The sequence below is a fragment of the Cyprinodon tularosa genome, unplaced genomic scaffold, assembly GCF_016077235.1.
Source record: "Cyprinodon tularosa strain WSP-4 unplaced genomic scaffold, ASM1607723v1 ctg189, whole genome shotgun sequence".
NCBI classification, from domain to species: domain Eukaryota; kingdom Metazoa; phylum Chordata; class Actinopteri; order Cyprinodontiformes; family Cyprinodontidae; genus Cyprinodon; species Cyprinodon tularosa.
The window spans coordinates 3247546-3267773 of NW_024038669.1; the positions used below are offsets into that span (position 1 = coordinate 3247546).

At 38.3% G+C, this 20228-nt stretch overlaps 1 protein-coding gene across 1 annotated transcript in view; it reads left to right on the forward strand.

Annotated features, from left to right (window-relative positions):
- spegb (striated muscle enriched protein kinase b) overlaps nt 1-20228 on the forward strand; it is a 69722-nt gene that overhangs the window by 8719 nt on the left and 40775 nt on the right. Inside the window, exons 2-6 of the mRNA XM_038282931.1 lie at nt 14850-14933; nt 17217-17277; nt 17427-18943; nt 19072-19215; nt 19304-19486. Coding sequence (XP_038138859.1) covers nt 14850-14933; nt 17217-17277; nt 17427-18943; nt 19072-19215; nt 19304-19486 — 1989 coding nt within the window. The remainder of the gene's footprint in view (nt 1-14849; nt 14934-17216; nt 17278-17426; nt 18944-19071; nt 19216-19303; nt 19487-20228) is intronic.

Genomic DNA, 20228 nt, shown 5'->3' on the forward strand with positions numbered 1-20228 from the left:
CACAGTTTTTTTCTGTTACAACAGAGGTCTGCAACTTTGGCTTTGGGGACACTGCAAAAAATGCAAATCTAAATAAGTCATTTTTTCTTAAAATTTGTGAATTTTTTCTCGAATTTGGAAGGTAAGTGAGACACTTTGCCAATGGAACAAGACATTTTACATTTAAAATAAGAAAAAACTATTGCATTGTCTCATTTCAAGTGCATGTTATTTAATTATCATATTTTAAGAGTAAAAATACTTATTCCATTGGCAAAACATCTTATTAACAGACTCAAATTAAGGGTAAATTGACTTTTTAAAAGACATTTTCTACTTATTTCCATATCGTTTTTTCAGTGGATGGATCCATCCATCCATGGATGGATGAATAGATGCATGCTCTTGCCCTGTTTGTTTTTGTTGTGTATGTTTTTGTTATCCTTTTGTTTTGTGCCCCTATAAAAAAACAACAACATCAAAAAACAAACAAACACTAGCCTATTTGTGCCCCTCTTATGAACGTTGGCTAGAACTGCTACTGATTTTCTTACAGCCATCTTACAGGCTTTGGGACTCCAGGGAACCACATAGAGAAACCTAATCTAAAAATTAAGGAAACATGGAAAGGAGGTAAACTAACATTGACTGACGTCGTGAAGGCCTCACATTTCTTAAAGTTTAGATCTATGGTTCAACCACAAGAAAGACAGATTGGGCCAAAACCAATTAGAGTTCTAATGCCAGAAGCAATGCTGAGCTCCAAAAATCTGTCTTCTAAACTTGGCATTAATCTTGTACAGTTTTCATAAGAGAACATCCACCCAGAGTCAGACATGGTTGTATTAGCATAACTGGACGAGGACAACTTGTTTTTATTAACAGAACCATGTATTCAGCACTGTTTTCCTTCCTAATCCTCAGGAAGAATATCAATTTTTGGCCTAGTCAAAGTCTCTAAACTGTGCAAAGAATATCGGTCTAAAATTTCCCTAAAGCTTTGTAAAAGATGTATTACCAGGTGTTGCAAACATTGGATGGTATTCAAGTAAAGCTTTTTAAATACAATTGCCTTTGTATTACTTTGGTATTATATATTCCGATAATCAGAAACTTTTGAGCATGACAAAAAAATACAAAACGGTATGTAAATGGTTAACATTTTGAATCAGAACTGTATAGTTGTAGAGTTTGAATTTTTATGCTGCTCAGGAAAGAACAAAACCTCCTGTAGAATTTTAATTTTGGGCTTCAAGTTTGAAACAACCAGGCTGTGATCTCTGCAGCTCCCGACTGTAGCTGTGGGACAGCTGGAGGGTAACAGTCTCAAAGCTACATTCCTGCTCATACTTCTTGCTCATAGCTGTAGGCAATCCCCTCTGTTGTAGTCAAAAACTAACATCCCATCCCCCGGGAGAACTCTAACCCAACCCCCCTGACCACCTCAGCAGCACACTTTCACCTTCACACACACACCATCACAAATCCACACACTCCTGCTGACAAATGGACCATCAGCCAATTTCACAGACTGGAGTAGTAGTTAGTGGCACTATATATAAGTGTTTTGTTTTGTTATTTTCTACAAGCTTTTTTGAATTTCCCCTCTAACCCAGGAGTCTCTGCAAAAGTTTGTAATAGTTTCATAATGACAATGCAGTTTCTTGCTTCTTGATTCTGCATCCCTCTTTAAAGTTCTGTAGAAGACAGAGACAATGTTAGGGCTGGGTATCATCTAGGCTGAGCCAATTCGATATGATTCTTGATACATAGCTCATAATACAATACGGTTCTCGATATACCTCACCTTGATTTAATTTGACTCCCATATCGATATATATTACTTTCACATTAATGCCCAGTTATTTAATCAACAAAACCAGCCAAATATTATGAGCACTGATATATTGAGAAGAAAATAAACTACATTTGGCTCATTGCATTCCAAAGCACTTGAGATGCAACATATGAGTTAGCTCCGCTTTGATGGTCTTTGATTGTCTGCAACAATGGCTGCTGTACTGCATTCATCCAGCACCTTTTTCAGTAACTCTGTAATGTTGGTGCCCATATGGCTCTCATGCACGGCTCGTGTTTGTAAAACCAACGCTTTCCGCTCCCCTTCCTTGGTAATGGAATTACATGTAATTGTCAAGTATGATTTGGTGGCTCAAGACGTCAAACAATCGCATGTAAGGGCAACCCTTGTAGCTGGACTTAGTGAAGTTTTGACACGTTCTTTGATTTCTTCATACTTCATGGGCACAGCTATTTCAGTTATATAGCAATATCGGATAACATAAGGTGGCTCCAGAGTATTTACCATATAGCGAAAGCCTCTATTTTCAACCACGCAGTAAGGATGCAAATCCAGCCAAAAAAAAAAATGCGCCAGCAAGTCTTTGGGCTTAATGGCATTGGGTGAGGAAGATGGAATCTTATATGTGGTGTTGTCCAGACTCATTTGCTTCAGGTCTTCAGGTCTGTTGCATCTTTGGTGCTGCTAGCTTATCAACATGGTGTCTTTGTAGTAAGCCCACAGGTAGGTCGTGCTTCCAGTATAGCCTATTGCACCATTAAAGTGCCTGCATATTGCCTTTGTTTTGTCAAGTCCTTGGCTCTTTTCACTGGCTTTAAAACCAAATGCCCAAATGTCTGGTTTTAGGGACGAAGGTGCTTCTAAAATCCAATTGGCCATTCCTCATATTCATCTTACCTGCATATCCCCGTTGTGAACAGTAATGGCACGCTGTAATAACGCCCCCTAGGGCTCTGGAGGTATATTGAAAGCCAGAATATTGACATTAAGTAGTTTTTAAAAACATCTAGATTAATCTTTGTACTGATTTTTTCATGCACAGCCCAAGACAATATTTTCCCTTTTCCATTAGTGCCAACTCTGGACGATTCACTACAAATCGATTTGCCTTTTCTAACATTGAATTAGTAACCGTAATGTGGATTCATTACTATTTTTAGATCCTGTTTGCTTGTGGTTCCAAAATGCAGCTTCAGAGGACTGTTGACCATGAAATTAACTCTCGCATTTAACCCATCCCTTTGTAGAGCAGCGGGCTGCCATTGTACAGCGCCCGGGGAGCAGTGTGGGGTTAAGGGTTTTTTGCCCAGGGACCCAGAGTTGCAGTCTGTGGGAGTGGGGCTTGAAATGTGAACATCTGGATTGCAAGCTCAATGCCCTAACCACTAGGCCATCACTCCCCGATACTAATTGCAATAATTTAAGGCTGAGCTTGTTATATATATATATATATATATATATATATATATATATATATATATATATATATATATATATATATATATATATATATATATATATATATATATATATATATATATATATATATATATATATATATATATATATATATATATATAATATTTATTTATTTATTTAACCTTTATTTTACCAGGAAGTCCCTTGAGATAAAATCTCTTATATATATATATATATATATATATATATATATATATATATATATATATATATATATATATATATATACATATATATATACTGTATATATATAGAAGCTAACAGTAGGTAACCTTAGTTTATTTTTACATGTGCTGTAGCTCATATCCCTCCATTTAATACCGCACAATTTCTCTTACTCTCCTCTACATGTCCAGAGTGCTTGCTGCTTGCTGCCCACAGCCTTCCTTGGTCAGACTAATCTGTAGTTGTAAGCTTACTCTGACTAAGCGGTAAGATGTTGGACTGTTGTACCTTGCTATTAAAGATCACTCCCCAACCAAGATACTACTCTGTCATGATAGAAAATTAATGTTTTAGTTGTAGACCAATGGACCAGTGAAACAGCTCTTTACTCCCACATGATTTATTAGGAAATGGGACTTTGATAACCCAGTTTATCTTTGTTTGGAGGAAAGGGAAATCCTTTTAATAGTCTTCCACAATATTTTCTTTGGGATATGCAGTGCACCAGGTGTAGAACTTGTTTCTTAAGGAACTAATCACGGAAACTAAAGACGCAAGTCAATTCTGGGGCATTTTGAGATGAAAATCTGATTTCTTTTTAAAGATCCACGCTATCTGAAGGTAGGCACCTTGAAAAAGGTTGAAGTGGAGAAATCTCAATCTGAAGATCAAGAAAATGTTATCAATAATTGACAGGAAAAAAACAAGGCTTACCTCAGCAGGCTTTTTCAAATTAGGCAGTGAGTTTTTAAGCACCATTAGCTCATGGTACTTCCGTGCACAGAGCTTGTTGCATATTAGATAGGAATTATTTTTGAATCCAACTATTTTAAATATTTCTCCTAAGTAGGGCCACGGATGTACAAATGTTTTATGCTCTTCTTGGCCAACAACTATCTCAGTCCACCTGGCTTTTTTAGGATATCTTTTCCTCTGCTTCTTACATGCCGAAGTGTAATGTGAATACGATCCGTCTAAGGTCCTGGTCAGACGAACAGCGCATAAATCAAAAGGGTATCAGAATTTTAAAAGATTATCTTCGATGTCTTCGGGTCCAATCACAATCAATATTTTTTCCCGGATGCAGCGGTTGTTATGAGTTGTTGTTTCAACACAAACGTGAGAAATTGTGATTAAAAATGTGTAATGACAGTACTTTTTAAAATGCAAGGAGTGGGAAGTAGAGTTAATTGCAAAAAATAAATATAATATATAAGGAGTAAAATAAAAAGTAGAAGTAGAGTAAAAATTATTACTCAAATAAAGTATGAATGACCAAAATTTCTACTTAAAGGTAATGTGGAGGATTATTGCATTTTTTTTAAAAGACCTGCCCTTCCCACTTAAAAAAAAAAAAATGCACATGCAAAACCATGGACCCACTCCCATGAGGGAACGCCTATTAAACATGCGTGACAGCATGCTCAAGCCCATTTCTCCTCGTGCATGCTCTGTTTAAAAGTTACTGTTCTCATAACTCATAAAAGCTAATTGTGTTTGTACGTCCGCCTTAACCCTCAAATCCCTCAATCACTAATTAGAGCGGGAACTATATAGTGGACTCTATGGCGAACTCAGTTAACTTAGCGTTTGGACCGATGATCAGTGCTTTTTGCTCCCAGTTGTTCACGTAACTCCTCCTCCACCGCACGGTGCCTGCGCCATCTTTGTTTGTAGTCGCCACTGTCGGCTAGCGACAGCAAATCCCATAATGCTTTTCGAGGAGAGCTCTTTTCTTCTCAATCTTATGATAGACACTTTTTCTCTTACAACCCTCGGCCATTTTCAAAGAACGGCGAGGAGAAATGTGAGCTTCGATGACTGTCTGAAACTGTAGCTCACCACAGATTTATGCCTGAAAGTGTGCATGCGCAGAAAAAGAAAGCTAACTGGGGATGAGCACTTAGGACGGCCTAACATAAACATATCACCAGAATGACTGACAATTAGGACCACTTATTTAGATGATGCACCTGGAATTAAAAGATTGTCCTCTATACTGTCACAGTCTTGGTTTTCCATTTGTTGTCCTCTGCTGCCCTCTTGTGTCCTCTTTCCCTAGCTCTGTTTTCTGCTCTGCCCTCACCTGTTTTCAATCCCCTCGTTAGCCCTCTCTTTGTCTCTGCCCCCTTTAAAAGCCTCCCTCTTCAGTTCCTGTTTGCTGGATCCTCGTCTAACGTCTGTCTGCTTACCTCGTCTCTCCCTGGCTCCTAGAGTTTGGTTTCCCCTGATGTCTCCTTGGTTCTGGATTGTTTGTTATTTCTGTAGGATTTTTGATTCCTGCCTCCCTACCTGAGAACCTCATTAAACCCACCTAAATTCACCTCTGCCTACTTGCCTCTGCATTTGGGTCCTCAAACCAACACCCAATCCTGACATATACCTTTAAGCAAAGTAACGGAGTATTTATGATTCGTTACTTGACAAATGGAAATGTATAAATAAATATATCCACAGATACACCTCCATTCAATTAGGTCATGGTAATTAGAAGCCGGTAACGCCACAACAGCTTGTTCTTTCCAAACTTTTTTAAGGAAAATAAATCTAAGTGTAATTAAATATCCGAATTTAAAGAAAGTAATTTAATATTTCATAAATCTTCTTTCTATAAATACTCTATATAAAATTTTTGTTTGATAGTTGTCAAAATGGGACACGAAGGAGGATTTACGTTTTTAACAGTATATATAAATAACTGTTTTCAAGTATCTTATAGCAGATTCAAATATGATGATCTGTTCTTATTGCTTTACTCTTTGTCCTATTAATGTTTTTTATATCTCAGTGAGCCAAAATGCTGTGCCGTTGTGTGTATTTTTGCACACTTTGCTGTGATTTAATGTGAGAAACTAAAACAAGTGGTCATTAAATGTAAAGCTGAATTACACCCTGACGTTCACGTTCATGCCGAACACCTCATAGAAGATAATATCATTCCCATGAAAAACAGTTTCCAAGGAGACAAAAGACTCGCTGTGTGACCTGAGATTACACAATCAGCAGACCATGAAATCCAACTTATTGAAACCTAATTAGAATTGAATTCTTATCTGAGTTACTTCTCTGTTTCAGGCATGAAACACATTTTATATATTGCAAATTGTGGATTTGTTTGAAGCACAAATGTGTTTTAAGGGAACAATTTAGGCGACAGGCTCACTGAGCTGTTTTGCTGTTAGCACATTGATATTCTGTGTGAACTCCAACGTCACTGTGAGCATCACTGTTTCTGAGAGCTAAATGATGCTCAGTGCTTAAACTAAACATCTAATAAAGATCTATATTTGTTTCTCATTTGTGGAAATTATCCTAAGCACTGAGCAAATTCCCTATCTAACAACAATTACATGCGATATGATCAAAAACAGACCCAGGATGGGGATGATTTGCTAGAGTGCAAAAACATGATTCCTTTATGAAAAGCAGGGAGCTTCTCTAAGCAGACTACAACAGATTTACTGAGAGTCTTCTCCCAATGCAGAGGAGTGAGGAGCTCCCCTTTGTAGCCACACTCCCCCTCTTTGCAGACACCACCACATCTGCTCGTTTCAGCAGTTTGTGGATAAAACACGGCCACATGGGGAGAAAGGGAAAATATGAGATGCTGTAGGATCCAGATCTGGAGAGGGCTGGATCACTCCCACAGGTTCTTCTGCCTATCGCTTTGCTCTGCTTGTGGAGGGGGTTGGGGGGGAACGGCGGGGGAAGATGCTCTCTCTGTCGCTGGACACTGTGTGGACGAGGGGGGGCTCCCTCAGTGTGGGTGAGATGCATTCAACAGACATTTGCACCTGCCGATGGAGGTCTGCTTTCTTTGCTTTCTACAAATGGATCCCCTCACAGGATCTGCAGAGACTCTGACTCGTTATGTAACCGACAAAGTGCCTTCTTTCTAATATTCTTTTGCTTTCAACTAAGAGGATTTTATTTTATTTTTTGCCTGGTTTTCAGTAGAGTTACAGCATATAACAAACTGAGTCTTATGCAGTGAGGCTGCTGATGTCCTCAGAGGAAAATTCCTCATTTAGGAGCACCGTAACGGCTTGGAACCCCCCATATCTTGGGGAATACCCTGCTGTTGAATGTAAGCCAAGGCAGAAATATACCTGTGGATGAAAACCAAGAAAGTCCATGAAAACAATTCAGACCAAAGCAAACAATCAGGCAAGTGATCATCTAATTCAAATTGTTATTGTTGGAAGCTTTTCAATGTATTTGAAGTAATTAATCACTTAAATTTTTTGTCATAAAATGTTTTTAACTATCAGTTGCTGTTATTTCTGTTTGCCTAAATGTAGTGGATTAACATTTATTTACTACCATTTGCAGATTTTTATTCAGAAGTAAAAAAACTTGAAGCCTACCTGTTGTTTCGAGATGAACAAAATAAGTTTAATTTGAAATGTTGTGCCATATTCCATCAGGTTTTGTTTATGTTTTCTCCCTCCTTGAAAATTATTCTTATACCTGCAATAAATATCCCAATTAGATGGCAAAATAAAAGAAGAAAAGGATACCATTTAAACTGAAAACAGCAAATATTAGCAGTTATCTAAAACCTTTATCTAAAACCTCATAAAGAGAAACAAACTTATAGTTAAATTTAATTTTCTTTTTTACAAAATGAATGTTTTAACCTAAGAAATCTAACTCAAAAAAATAAACTGGACTATTCTAAATGTGATCTTCTGGGTAAACACAGATTAATTTCTACAGTTTTTAAAAGTTTCATCATGCAACTTTTAGGAATTATGTCTGTAGTCAGATAATTGATCAGTTTATTTTTATCAGTTGTGCTGAAATAATTTACAGTGTGTTAGACTTACCCCCATCTAGTGGTGGTTTGAATGAATTACAGTTGACAGAGTATGGCGACTCCCCATCTAGACTGTAAGACGTAAAGTGGAAGCCAGGGCAGGGGCGCAGATAGGTTTTTGAAACTGTGGGGGACAGTTACTATAGGGCTTGGTCATCGTGACGTAAGCACTTCGCGTCGCCGCCATGTTGAATGCGTCTTTTACAGCAGCTCAGACTACTGCCTATGACTACCGCGTACTGTACTCCCTCTCAGCCGTGTTTTAATTTGATTAATTTCACCTTAACTTGATTTCAACCATGGTAAACCGTTGCTGTATTGTGGGCTGTAACAGCTCAACACATGATCGCCATGGAAACATAGAAAATGGGTTAACTTTCCACCGCTTTCCTGACTGGAGGCGTAACCATGGAGACCAAGCGTCAGAGATAAAGAGTCGTCGGCTAGCTTGGATCGCGGCTGTAAGACGACCGAACATAACTTTCCACAGTATTCCGATGTCAATGAGAGTGTGTTCCCTGCATTTTCATTCTGGTAAGTTAAAGATGCACGGTTTTATTTTATAGCCTACAGTGTTTCTTTCCTTCAAAGTTGGGATCTTTTACGGGAAAATAATAAAAACGGCAGCGGGAAAAGGCTCAAATACGCGAGAAACCCGGAGGGTTGGCAGTTAACGTTACTAACTACACCTTTTAAACACATAGCAGCTAGTTAAAAGTACATTACATGCGTGAGTGGTTGTTAGCCTTAGCGGTTAGCAGTTGCTAAACTAGCAGGTTCCAGAGCCCCTCTGATCACAGCTTACCTTCGTACGGATTACTGTGTTCCCACTGTTTGCTGGCTTTATGATCTGCAGCTCCTGAACCCATCCATTCATGAACTCCACATGAGACTCCAGGGACTTGTAGCTTGGGAACTGTTTTGAAGTATAGGCGCTCACTCATTGGTGCTCCACTCATTGTTTGGAACTTTATATGGATCCAAATGATTAACAATGCTGATTTTGTCACCATACCGGTCCCTGGCTTCTCTATTTAATGTGTCCCGGTAAATTCCAGATCCTTTTCGGGATTTTAACATCTTTTTTCTCTCTACTTCTGTCTCTTCTTTCAACAACAACGTTGTGTCAGAGCTATGCTTACGTTTGCGTAGCAGTCAATATGGCTGCGACGTCCCATAATGCAACGTGGATCCTGAGCCCTATTACTGGCTATTACTCAGCTATGACAACCCATCAATCTTAATTGCCCATCATTGCAAGAAAATAACATGTATTGGTACCAAGTACTCACCAAACATGCCACATGACGTGTGAAAAAAAAAAGGTTTTATTTAAACATGGACTGACTTTAAGTGCAGGCTGTAAACACACAGAAACACGAACAGCAAAGCCTACATATATACAAAAACAAATTTGTAAATAAGTACTTTACATGGCTTTTCAATAAATGGCCTCAAATGAAGAAAGTTGTGTGTCTACTTTGTCAAGAACTCTGTAGAACTCCACTTTGTGGTACTCCACAGCAGATTCTGGCCTGTGTGCAGGTGCTGGCCCAGAATATCTCTTTGGGGGCCTATGTGTTAGAGACAGCTTCTCAGCCATATCCACTGCTTCCTTAAAGACTGCCTCAAAGTGGGCTGGCTTTCTTTTGTCCCGTAATCTCTCTTGGACAACTGAGACTGCAGAGACCATGCCCTCCAATGTCTGGGTGCTTTTTTGGAGCGATGTATTCAGCACTTCCCGTTCGCTCATTACATCTAAGGCCAGTGAGCCCCAGTAGCCCCAATTTCAGTAAAATCTCAGGCTTTTAAATGTTGTAAAATCACCCATAAGTTTTAGGTGTTTTAGTCCTTTATAATTAAATTTATACATTCAAAAAACATAAGGAAGTTATTATCAACGTCTCACTCTACTTTACAGCTTTGTATTAACATTGCTTTAATGTGTGTTATTGTGTACAGCTGGGGATGTTAAGGGCCATGTTAATTATAGATTAAATAATTTACTGTTCTGTAGTTTAAGCAATTGTCATATTTGTATCATCACTAGTCTTTCCTGTGACATGCACCTTTTATTTAGACTTAGACTTAGACTTAGACTTAGACTTCTTTATTTGTCATTTTGTATGCACAGGGTGCATACAGAACGAAATTGCGTTACATACAGCTTATGAACGTTGCATTGATATTTCACAATGGCACGAGTTATAGAAAAATACAAAAAGTGCAGCAGTGGTCAAAGTGTGAACAGTGCAGAGGATAAGAGACAGTGTGCAAGTTGCAGTGGTTCAGTGCAAAATGGCATTTGTGCAAAAAATGCGTTATTGAAAAATACAATGAGATGAACAATTTAAAGGGCTAAAAGTTAAAAGTTAAATATTTATTTATATATACACACACACACACACATTATATATATATATATATATATATATATATATATATATATATATATATATATATATATATATATATATATATATATATATATATATATATATGAGAGAGAGATTCTTTCCTCCGAGTTACAGTGACATAGACAAACTTGAAGATACATGACATCCTCAAATTTCTATTCTATTAAAATTTCTGTATCTGTATAATGGGTCTGTTCTATATGTTGTCTTCTCAATTCAGAAGGCCCCATGCCTGTCTTTGCCTAGGGCCCAAAATTTCCTAAATCCGCCCCTGTGTAGTGGAATTTGTCTAGCTTTGAAGTTCGTTTTTCTCATGATTCAACCTGTAACAACCTAAACCATTTGGCTTGGCATAAATACGGATTCAAGTAGCCTACTGTAGCCTACATATTTCTGAAAGACCCCCAACAACTCCAGAAAAAGTCGGAACAGTCGATTTCATTATAAATAAATAAATGCCAGTCGATTCCCCCTGCCTCCCGCCTTATGACATTGGCACCTCTCTTCACGCTATTCTCACTGACCGTCTCCACTCTTTTTTCCACGGCGACATCGAACAGACAACCAAAAAAATGCAAGGTGATATGATACCGCAATGAACAGTTTACTTACAGTTGGTGCTTTTCGAAAAAAGGATGCAATTGTTTTCTGTTTTTTCGGTTTGGCTGGCCTCATGTTGATGTCCGGACTCCGGAATTGGGAACTGTCCCGCCACTACTGTCTGTCTGAGTAACCATGGAAACCAGGCTCGAGACGTAAATGCCAGAGACAGGATAACTTTTAGATTTGAATCTCTACGACGCAGGCAGCCTGCAGTTAAACAAAACGATTGCCCGTCTATGATCTGACTGTTTTATGTTGTTGTTGCAAAGCAGTAAATTAGAAAAAGCTTTTTGATTTTCTGTGAGTTTCGCCATATGTTTTTTTTTTTTTTTATAAAAGTGGGGGGGACGGATTGAGGGTCATTCGAATCTGTGTACGTCAGAACACCCCTGACGTACACGCTATCTGCGCCCTTGAGCCAGGGAGTGACATTCTCAAATCAGCTAAATTAATTAATGAAACGTATAAATATTTCTCTCAAAACAGAGCTGAAATAAGTTTATGGTCACCTGCTTGAATGACAGCTGCCCTCACCTGTCCAGCAGAAAGCCTGTACCCTCATAAATAGTCTTCACTGATTTGACTCTTATTTTCTCTTGGTTGTTACTTCTTTTTGTTTTCTGTTTGTTTCTCTTCCTTCTCGTTTTCAGAATTTTTTTTTTTACTTGAAGTTTGTCTTCTTTCAGCTACTTTGATCAAAAGTGGCGAAGCAACATGGCGTCACAAATTGGCTACACCACCCCTATGTATTTATAAAGTACTAATTCTAATCTTGAAGAACTTTTGTTTTTGATCTTATGTTGTTAGGCTTTTGCAGAATATATATTCATTAAAACAATGCAAGCTTTTTGCCTAGCATTGCATGTAATAGGTACTGTCACATGTAAATTGCATTTTGACTGGACTATAAAACTGTGCAGGATGGGGTGGTGTGGGGTTTTCATAAACATGCACCGATCCGATACCTTGAACAGATATCAGCTCTGTTATTGAACAAGTAGCCTGATTGGATATTGTTAATTTTATCCTCTCAGAACCCACCCAATCTCCTGGCAACTGTGTTTATAGCGTTTACAACTAACAACTCAGAATGCAGGAAAATGACAACGGTAAAATCTTTACCAATATAAACATGTAAGACATCTTTGGAAATCTTAGATTCTCCACAATTCAACCACCACAAGTTCATTTTATAGACACAGTGAGCACAAAAGCACAATAAACACAGATATAGCAGCATGTTAAAATGGAAACATCACAAAGCAGCCACAGCATACATTTGAAGGCGTCCAGAAGCAGTTTTTAGTAAAGCCTTCCCTCACATTGCCAGATGTATGGTTCATTCAGTCAACAGTTGAATTGGATCAATATCAGATATCGGCCGCCATGCTCAGCCCAGTTATCGGTATACTAGTTTAGTTAAGAAAATAAAAATTTGATTGATGCATCTGGGGTGCGTTTGCACTGGTATATGTGTGTGTGCCAGGTAGAGCCTTACATTTGTAACCTACAAACTATTAGGTGGGTAGAGTGTTCCTTTGAACCTTCAGGAAAACCCGGAAAGCTTTTTACAGTCTGACGTTTTGTGCATTCGTCTTGTCGTCATGTCTTTGAAAGATGTGTGTATAACCGCTGGTTCTGTAATAGACTACAGACATTTTATTTACAGACAATTTTTTTTACAGAGATTTCCCTTATCATCACAAACTTGCAGGAAAATGTTTTAAGGTAGTAATGGCTGAAAAAAGCTCAGTGGCGCAGTGGGTAGCACTGCTGCCTTGCAGCAATAAGGTTCTGGGTTTGAGTCCCAGCCCGGGGTCTTTCTGCATGGAGTTTGCATGTTCTCCCTGAGCATGTGTGGGTTCTCTCCGGGTACTCCGGCTTCCTCCCACAGTCCAAAAACATGACATTCCCTAAAATTCTCCTTAGGTGTGACTGTGTGAGTGAATGGTTGTATGTCCTGTTTGTATCTGCGATGGACTGGCGACCTGTCCAGGGTGTACCCCGCCTCTCGCCCATTGACAGCTGGAGATAGGCACCAGCACCCCTCGCGACCCTAATTGGGACAAGCGTGTCAGATAATGGATGGATGGATGGATGGCTGAAAAAAGAGAAAAGTCAAATACTGACAGTAATTCTATGTTGTATAATATTTGGCTGGTGGAAAAGAAATTTAAGTGTAAAAATGTAACATCCATTCATCTATCTGTATGAGTGATTGCAAATTGGTCCCAGTCCAGAGGGAATGAAAGGCAGCTATAGAAAGCCACAGATTTCATGGTCTTCCCCTGAAAGAGTATCTGGAAAGATCTCAAAAAAGGGCATTCTGGTCGTTCCTCAAAACATTAGCTGACTTTCTTCAACGACTGACTTAGAGGAGCTGAATATCATCACTTCGGCGGCAGGATCTGAAACTTTCTCTAGGAAAAGGAAATTTCTCTGGCTGTAATGTGTGCAAACCAGCACATACTTATTCTGCCATAAAATTCAATGTTTTACCTGAACTACAACATACTCATTTATGACATCAATCACAAGTCAATAAAGATACTAAAAATACGTTTTTTCAAGAGAGGAAGGTTTGAAGCATTCAAAGTTTGGAGCGTTTTACTTTGAATTTGGGAATGCAGGCAGTTTGCATTAATTTTGCATGGACCTGCAGAGTAATATATGCAGTGATAATATCAGATGCTTGAGTTGTAACATTTAATTTCCAGACATGCACCCTGCACCAATGTATTTGGTGCATCACTTGGCTGAGAAAATATTAAAAAGAAAGGACGTTATACTGGCCTGCTGCTGTATGACTTTGTGGTGGTAGACACCAGTTTGTTTAATTAATGTGTGAATAAAGGATTTTATGGAAATTTATTGGATAAAAAAAAAAACAAACATAACATTTTAGTTGTAATGGATTAAAAACATTTTATTTTCCAATAAATTCTACTTACTGGCAAACAAACATCCCATAAAAGCTGTTTGGATTCAGTGACTCAGTCACGCTTTCTATTTTCAGTATGCAGTGACTACATTTTCAGTGAGTGGTAAAACAAAAGGCGTATATTCAGAGGAGGCACACTTGTACTCATTCAGGTTCTCTTTCCATCCAGAGAGATGATGACAAAGAGATGCCCTTGCTTTAGTCTCCAACATTTAATTACTTTGCTTTACTTGAAAGCACTAAGGATGTTTTCCAACAGGTGAGAATTTAAGTTTGCTTTCTAGTAAGTTTCTCATATACAAGACCTGAGATATAGCAGGTTTCCAGTTTGGCTCAGTCTTTGGAACATCTCCTTTTTTACTTGTACAATTAACAAACTAATCTGAACAAGGCCTCTATTTTCTACGGTGCAGTTCACCAAATATTGCTGAAGAAAACTGTGACAATGATGGTGTAGTAAGCATGTTACTATGGCAACAGTGTCCTCTCCTCATCCTATGATTCAACTTCCATGTTGCCAAAATGTTAAATTATTACATCATATAAACAGACTATTTTTGTGTTTCTCTCAAATATCATGCTTCTTTTTTGTGTGATTGTTTTTGTTTTTGTTTGGTTAACTTTTAGACTCTGAAACAACAGAAGATGAAGGTGGAGACCAGTTCGAGACCAAAGAGGACGGTGGGGATGTTGAGGACCAGGCGTTTTATGGTGAGAACTAGTTTGTGTTTTTGTATTTTGGAACGTGTCAGGTGTGGATTTGCTTTTGATATATCGCTGGTGATATTTTTACTGCCACAGCAGCCTTCATAAGAAAACATTTATGAGAAAAAGACCTCAAGAAAAACATCAAATATGCAGGTCCAATATCCTAAATTCAAAATGACCCCGATTCCTCACATTTTAGGTCAGTTGCAATGAAAGTATTTGCTAAATGAGGACAGCTTTAGTGTTTCTGTGAGGCAGAGACAGGTTTGGCCTGCAGTTTTTGACATTAATCATAAAGTGTTCCACTGACAAACCAATAAACTTGTATAATTAAACAAAAATGTTTTTACACATAGTACAGTTCTGGGCTATTCTGTAATATGTTTTAATAATATAACATTCTTAAAAAGGAAAAATATGAGGAACTACGGTTTAGATTTAAGCTTTTATTGTAAAACATTAAGTATGGATTTCCTAATGTGATCTGCTGATTCATAACTTTTTTTTTTATCCCCAAAGGGAAATTTAAAAGAATGCAACCGTTTTTTGCATTTACTTAACCATATTTAGTTACTTTAACACAATTGTTTCATGTTAGCAGGGTAGGACATAAAACAATTGTGTTAAAGTAACAAAATATGATTAAGTAAATGCAAAAATCAGTTGCATTCTTTTTTTCAGGTGTATAGCATAAAAACACAGACACAGAGACAGTCACTCTACAACATTATACCGTTTTAGAGTCAACATTATTGTCCAAAGATCAACTTAAATATAAGTAGAGTTGGAATAACTGAACAAATCCCTTCAAAATAGTTGAAATTCACCATAGATTGAGTGATTAGAAAAGCCTTTTGCCTTTTGTGTAACTCTGTTTAAATTGTTTTTCTGTCAGATCAGTTAATTCGTTTTTACCACCACTTTTATTGTTTGTTTCATCTTCTTTTTATATCTTACTGATAGGTTGCCAAAACAATTAAGAAAACAAATGTAAGAACAGATTCTGTTATAGAACCGTGAAAAAGTTACCAGCAACTTTTTAAACACACCAAACTAGCTTAATTTGCAGTTTAATTTTCTTGATGTTCTTGTCTTGCTGTCAACAACCGTAGGTATTTATTTTAATTCAATTCAGTTTATTTATAGAATGCCAATTCACAACACATGTCATCCCAAGACACTTTACAGTTCAACCAGATCATGAAAATTGATTAAAAGTTTTCTATCTAAGCAAAATTATTGATTTGAAGGCAATCCCTCACACTCAGCATGCTTGTAGCGACAGTGGAGAGGGAAAACTCCCTTTTAACAGGAATAAACCTCCAGCAGAACCAGGCTCATTGTGAGCGGCCATCATCTGAGGCTAACTGGGGTTCAAGGAGATAGAAACAGACATACAAAAGACGATTGTAAAAGGCGGCGCAATCCAGGAAACACACAGCCAGGCAGACGAGCTCCGAGCCAGCTCCCATGTCAGAGGATGAAGAGAGCACATCCAGCCAGTCACTGTCAGACAAACAGGACTACACTGAAAAACAGGCCAACCTAAAAGGCGAAAAACAGGCAAAGCAACGAGAAAAAACAGAGAGCATAACATTGGAGACTGAACTAACAGATTTTGCAGAGTAGGAGATTAGAGATAGGATGAAGCAGAATGATGAAAAAGGGGGTCCCTATGTCCTCCTATTCCTATGTCCTATGTATATATAGCTCTGAAAGCGCTCCACTGGTTCCACTTTAATCAAAACTAAAGCAGTAGACTGGACTTTTTATTGAAATCTATAACTAAAATTAAATCTGTTGGCACTAATACAGTACAAAGATATTTCTGTTTCAGATTTTTCAAGAGATGGTAAGGAGGAGTGTAAAGTTTGCTGAGGCTGTTTGTGGTCAATGCTCTTGTTTATTGGTTTAACATCAGTAGATGTTTAGTAATCAATACAGCTAGATGCCTTTTTTTTGTTATTATTTGGAGGGTCAGCAACTGGTAGTTGGGGAACCTTTGGGTTGGACTTAGACTACTTTTGTTGTCATTTTGTATACACACAGTGTATACAAAACAAAATTTTATTTTGTACAGCTTTCATGACATTTCAATTTTTTGTGCAGCAGTGATCATATGTGGGAGAAGAAAAAGCAAAAAAAACCAAAAACGAATTGATATGGAAAGTTCAGAGCATTAAATATATATGGTGCAAATATGCAGTGTTTTGGTTTGGATTGTTCCAACCTAAATTCATATCCATCTAAATGGATCAAATATTTGTTCTTTTACATGGTAAACAGTGATGGAAAAAGTTGGAGAGGAAAAAAGCAGAGCACATGGACACGAGGATCTCTCTACCAGGCAAGCAAGAGGCACACTATAACAGTTACATTTCCTTGTTATACTGAATTAGCAACTGCAATCATAGTACATTCTTAAATACATTTTTGGATGCAAAATTTAAACCACTTATTGATTTCAGCAGTTTTTTAATAAATCATCTGTTGCAGAAGCCATCCAGAAGACTTTGTTAGAGAATCTCCACCCCAAGTTCTTCCACCACCATCGCCAAGGCTGGTAAAACGTACGCCCTCCTCTCCGATGCCAAGTCGCTCTGGTTCAACTACACCTGTCAGCTCACGTAAGAAAACTGTTGTGCCAACCGAATATCAAGACACAGTTCCAGGGGAGTTTGAGGAGAAGACTAAGCAGCCAAAGAGTGTTTCTCAGGGAGGGGGGCAAGACTCCAGACCACAGACCCCACTGAGTGAGTGCTCCAGAAAAGAGTTCAACCTCAGACCATCTCCAAAGCTTACAAGGGCAAGCTCAAAGGTTTTTGAGAAGGTCCGGGGCTTAGAGGAGCGCAGACGAAGTCTTGATATTCCAGAGGGGTCAGTCTCTGGAAGATCCTGGGCAGGATTCAACCGTGCTGGATCTGTAGATTCAGATGATGGTGGAAGCCGGTTGGGCATCTCCAGAGAAAGTTCAAGAGAAGATCTCAGAGAAGCTTTGAAAGAGGATGCTGCTGAGAGGAGATCCATGTTCAAACAGAGAGCTGCTTCACTGGAGGAGAAACCTCGCTACTCTCAAAAAGTTCAAGATATTGAAAACAAGTTCACAGAAGAGCTTCAGCGCATCAAAAAACTTGTTGGGAAACCTCATCTAAAAAAATCCTTCTCCACTGAACAGCTCACCCTGAAGGGGAGGCAGCGTCAACCTCTCCGAAAAATTGAACCAATCCCTCCACAAGTCCTACAGAAACTGCAAGAAAGAGAACGGGTTCAGTTGGAAAAGCAGCAGAAGGAGAAGGAACTGAGTCAACAACAAATGCAGCAACAACAGCAGGAATTGCATCAACTTCATCCCCAAAAGACAACAACTGGATCAACAGGATCAGCAGTTCCAACTTCAGGGAGAATTAGAAATCTCCCAGGGCCCCCAGAATCAGTACAGCTATCAGATCTGCCAGGACAACGGTTTGTCAGGGAATTACATAGAGTAAGTCCAGTAACAGAAATAGTTCAAAGGTCAACTTCACCAGCATTACATCAACAACAAAGGGCAGAATCACCCAGTGTCACAATGACACTTCGTAAAGTTGAACGAAGGCCTCCTAGTCCACTTGTTCAAAGAGTAACTCGAATGCAAGAATCCCCACATATCCAAGAACCTGAGACAGGGAGGAAAACACTAGCGGATATATCATTAAGAAAAATTGAAAACCGACCGGAAAGTCCCCTGGTACAGAAAAGGGCTGTCATTATGCAAGACCTCTCTCTTCAACCTCGTCCAAAATCCCCAAGAGTAACATCAATCACCCCAACAGAAGACGCAATAGAAGTGGAGGTGTCAAAACCTGCCTTAAAATTAAAGGTCCCCACAATTGTTGTTGAAGATGAAAGAATGGATGAGAGTGTCCCTGCAAAGAAAACTGAGCCCAAGCAAAAAAACACAAATGCCAAGGAGGGAAAGCCTTTGAAAACAAAAGGAAAGAACCGCCGTCCTCGTCCTCTTTCGCCAGAATTAGGTTTGTTGTGCTTTCCTTATAAGCTCTGAATAATGTTTTAGTTGAAGAATTTGTTATTTTTTAATCATTTTTAAAGGTATTTTTATGGCTAATAGCTTTAGGCATGTTTTTTTGTGGAAAATGTACAGATTCTTCAGATGATTCCTACGTTTCTGCTGGAGAAGACCCAATGGAGGCTCCTGTGTTTGAGTTTACCCTCCAGGATACTGTAGCATCCGCTGGAGCAGATGTGCTACTAAAAACTATTATTGCTGGAACACCTTGTCCGGAAGGTAACATGTCTTACTTTGTTATAAAACCACAAAGAAGAACTTTTAGAAAAGCAAGTTGGGTTATGTCTTTCCATCTCTTTCATTCAAGTTACCTGGACAAAAGACAACACTGATGTCACAGGTATGCTAAACTACCTGGTCAAAGTGGAGGGTGAACGTCATAGTCTGCTAATAAAATCGGCTAAAACATCTGACAGTGGAAAATACTGTGTAACTGCTGTTAATCAGATGGGAAGGGCCACCAGCACTGCCACTCTTACAGTTAAAGCAGGTAAGCTCAGACTCTTTATATCACTGATTAGCAAATCCTGACTTAGATTGGAGGATGTGTAAATGTGTAATTTAAATAGAAAAATACTATCCAGACTGTTTTTTTATTTTATTTTACAATTACAAAAATCCAAACATATTTAGAGATTATCAACATAAATCAGGTCAGTGAACTAAACAGATGGTTTAATGTTTGACTTTATAAAAATCCATTGTTCTGTACTTTGTCTTCCCACACTGACATTGTATTTCTCTGTTGCTCCTTCACTGTTATCTCTCTAAACAAAATGAGTGTGCATGTGTTTGTGTGTGTGTAATATATTCCAGCTGAATAACCACAGTTATAGTTACCATAGAAACTAAGAGGTGAAACTGAACCTATAAATTGCCCAGTGAGTCTCAGTAGCTGCACTCACTGTGACTGCACTATTGTTTTGATCCAACACCGTTTTCCATTTTAGACGATAATTATGAGAGGTATGGAAATGGGTTACAGGTAGTTAGTAATGCCTTTTAACTCCATTGTTCTCACTGAAATGCAAAGCAAAATAATCCATGTTCATAGAGGCACAATCAGAAGCAGCAATCCTAATGATATGGAAGTGGCGAAGCAGTAGTGTTATTGCTCTGTCAGACTGCTCATAATAAGGTCAGTCAGTAACTAGTGATCTTTGACTTTTCTTTTAGCAATGCTTCATATGACATTTAAAAAAACTGCCAAAGATATTCCAAGAGAAAAAAAT